This window comes from Fulmarus glacialis, unplaced genomic scaffold (assembly GCF_000690835.1).
Source record: "Fulmarus glacialis isolate BGI_N327 unplaced genomic scaffold, ASM69083v1 scaffold25935, whole genome shotgun sequence".
Taxonomy (NCBI): Eukaryota; Metazoa; Chordata; class Aves; order Procellariiformes; family Procellariidae; genus Fulmarus; species Fulmarus glacialis.
Genome location: NW_009215301.1, coordinates 2,040 through 2,369, shown reverse-complemented (window position 1 = coordinate 2,369; position 330 = coordinate 2,040). Strand labels below are relative to the sequence as shown.

The 330-nt window shown below is 72.7% G+C and overlaps 1 protein-coding gene across 1 annotated transcript in view; it reads right to left on the bottom strand.

The window, feature by feature from the left end:
- The window catches only part of LOC104077611 (collagen alpha-3(V) chain-like), a gene marked incomplete at both ends in the record, with an annotated part of 2,675 nt that overhangs the window by 487 nt on the left and 1,858 nt on the right, over nt 1-330 (bottom strand). The window contains one exon of the mRNA XM_009578898.1: nt 94-201. Within this exon, the coding sequence (XP_009577193.1) occupies nt 94-201 (108 nt within the window). The remainder of the gene's footprint in view (nt 1-93; nt 202-330) is intronic.

Genomic DNA, 330 nt, shown 5'->3' with positions numbered 1-330 from the left:
TGTCCTCCCCCCAGCTGCATCTGGTCAGGGCTTCGAGGACACGGTAAGCCCCGCATGGGCACGGGAACGTCCCCCCCGCAGCCCCCGACTCACGGCAGGGCCGGGGATCCCACGCAGTCCTTCAGAGCCCGGCCGTCCCGGCGGCCCCTGTGGCCCTACGGGGCCCGTCTTCCCGGGTGGCCCCTCTGTGCCAGGCTGTCCCTGGGGACAGGAGGACAGAGAGAGCTGAGGCTGGCACCCCTTGGGACCCAGACCCACCTGGGAGGGGGTCTGGTCCTGCCCCAGGCTGGTGGAGGCTTCTGGAGGGGAGGGGGGTTGGGGAGCCCCGGG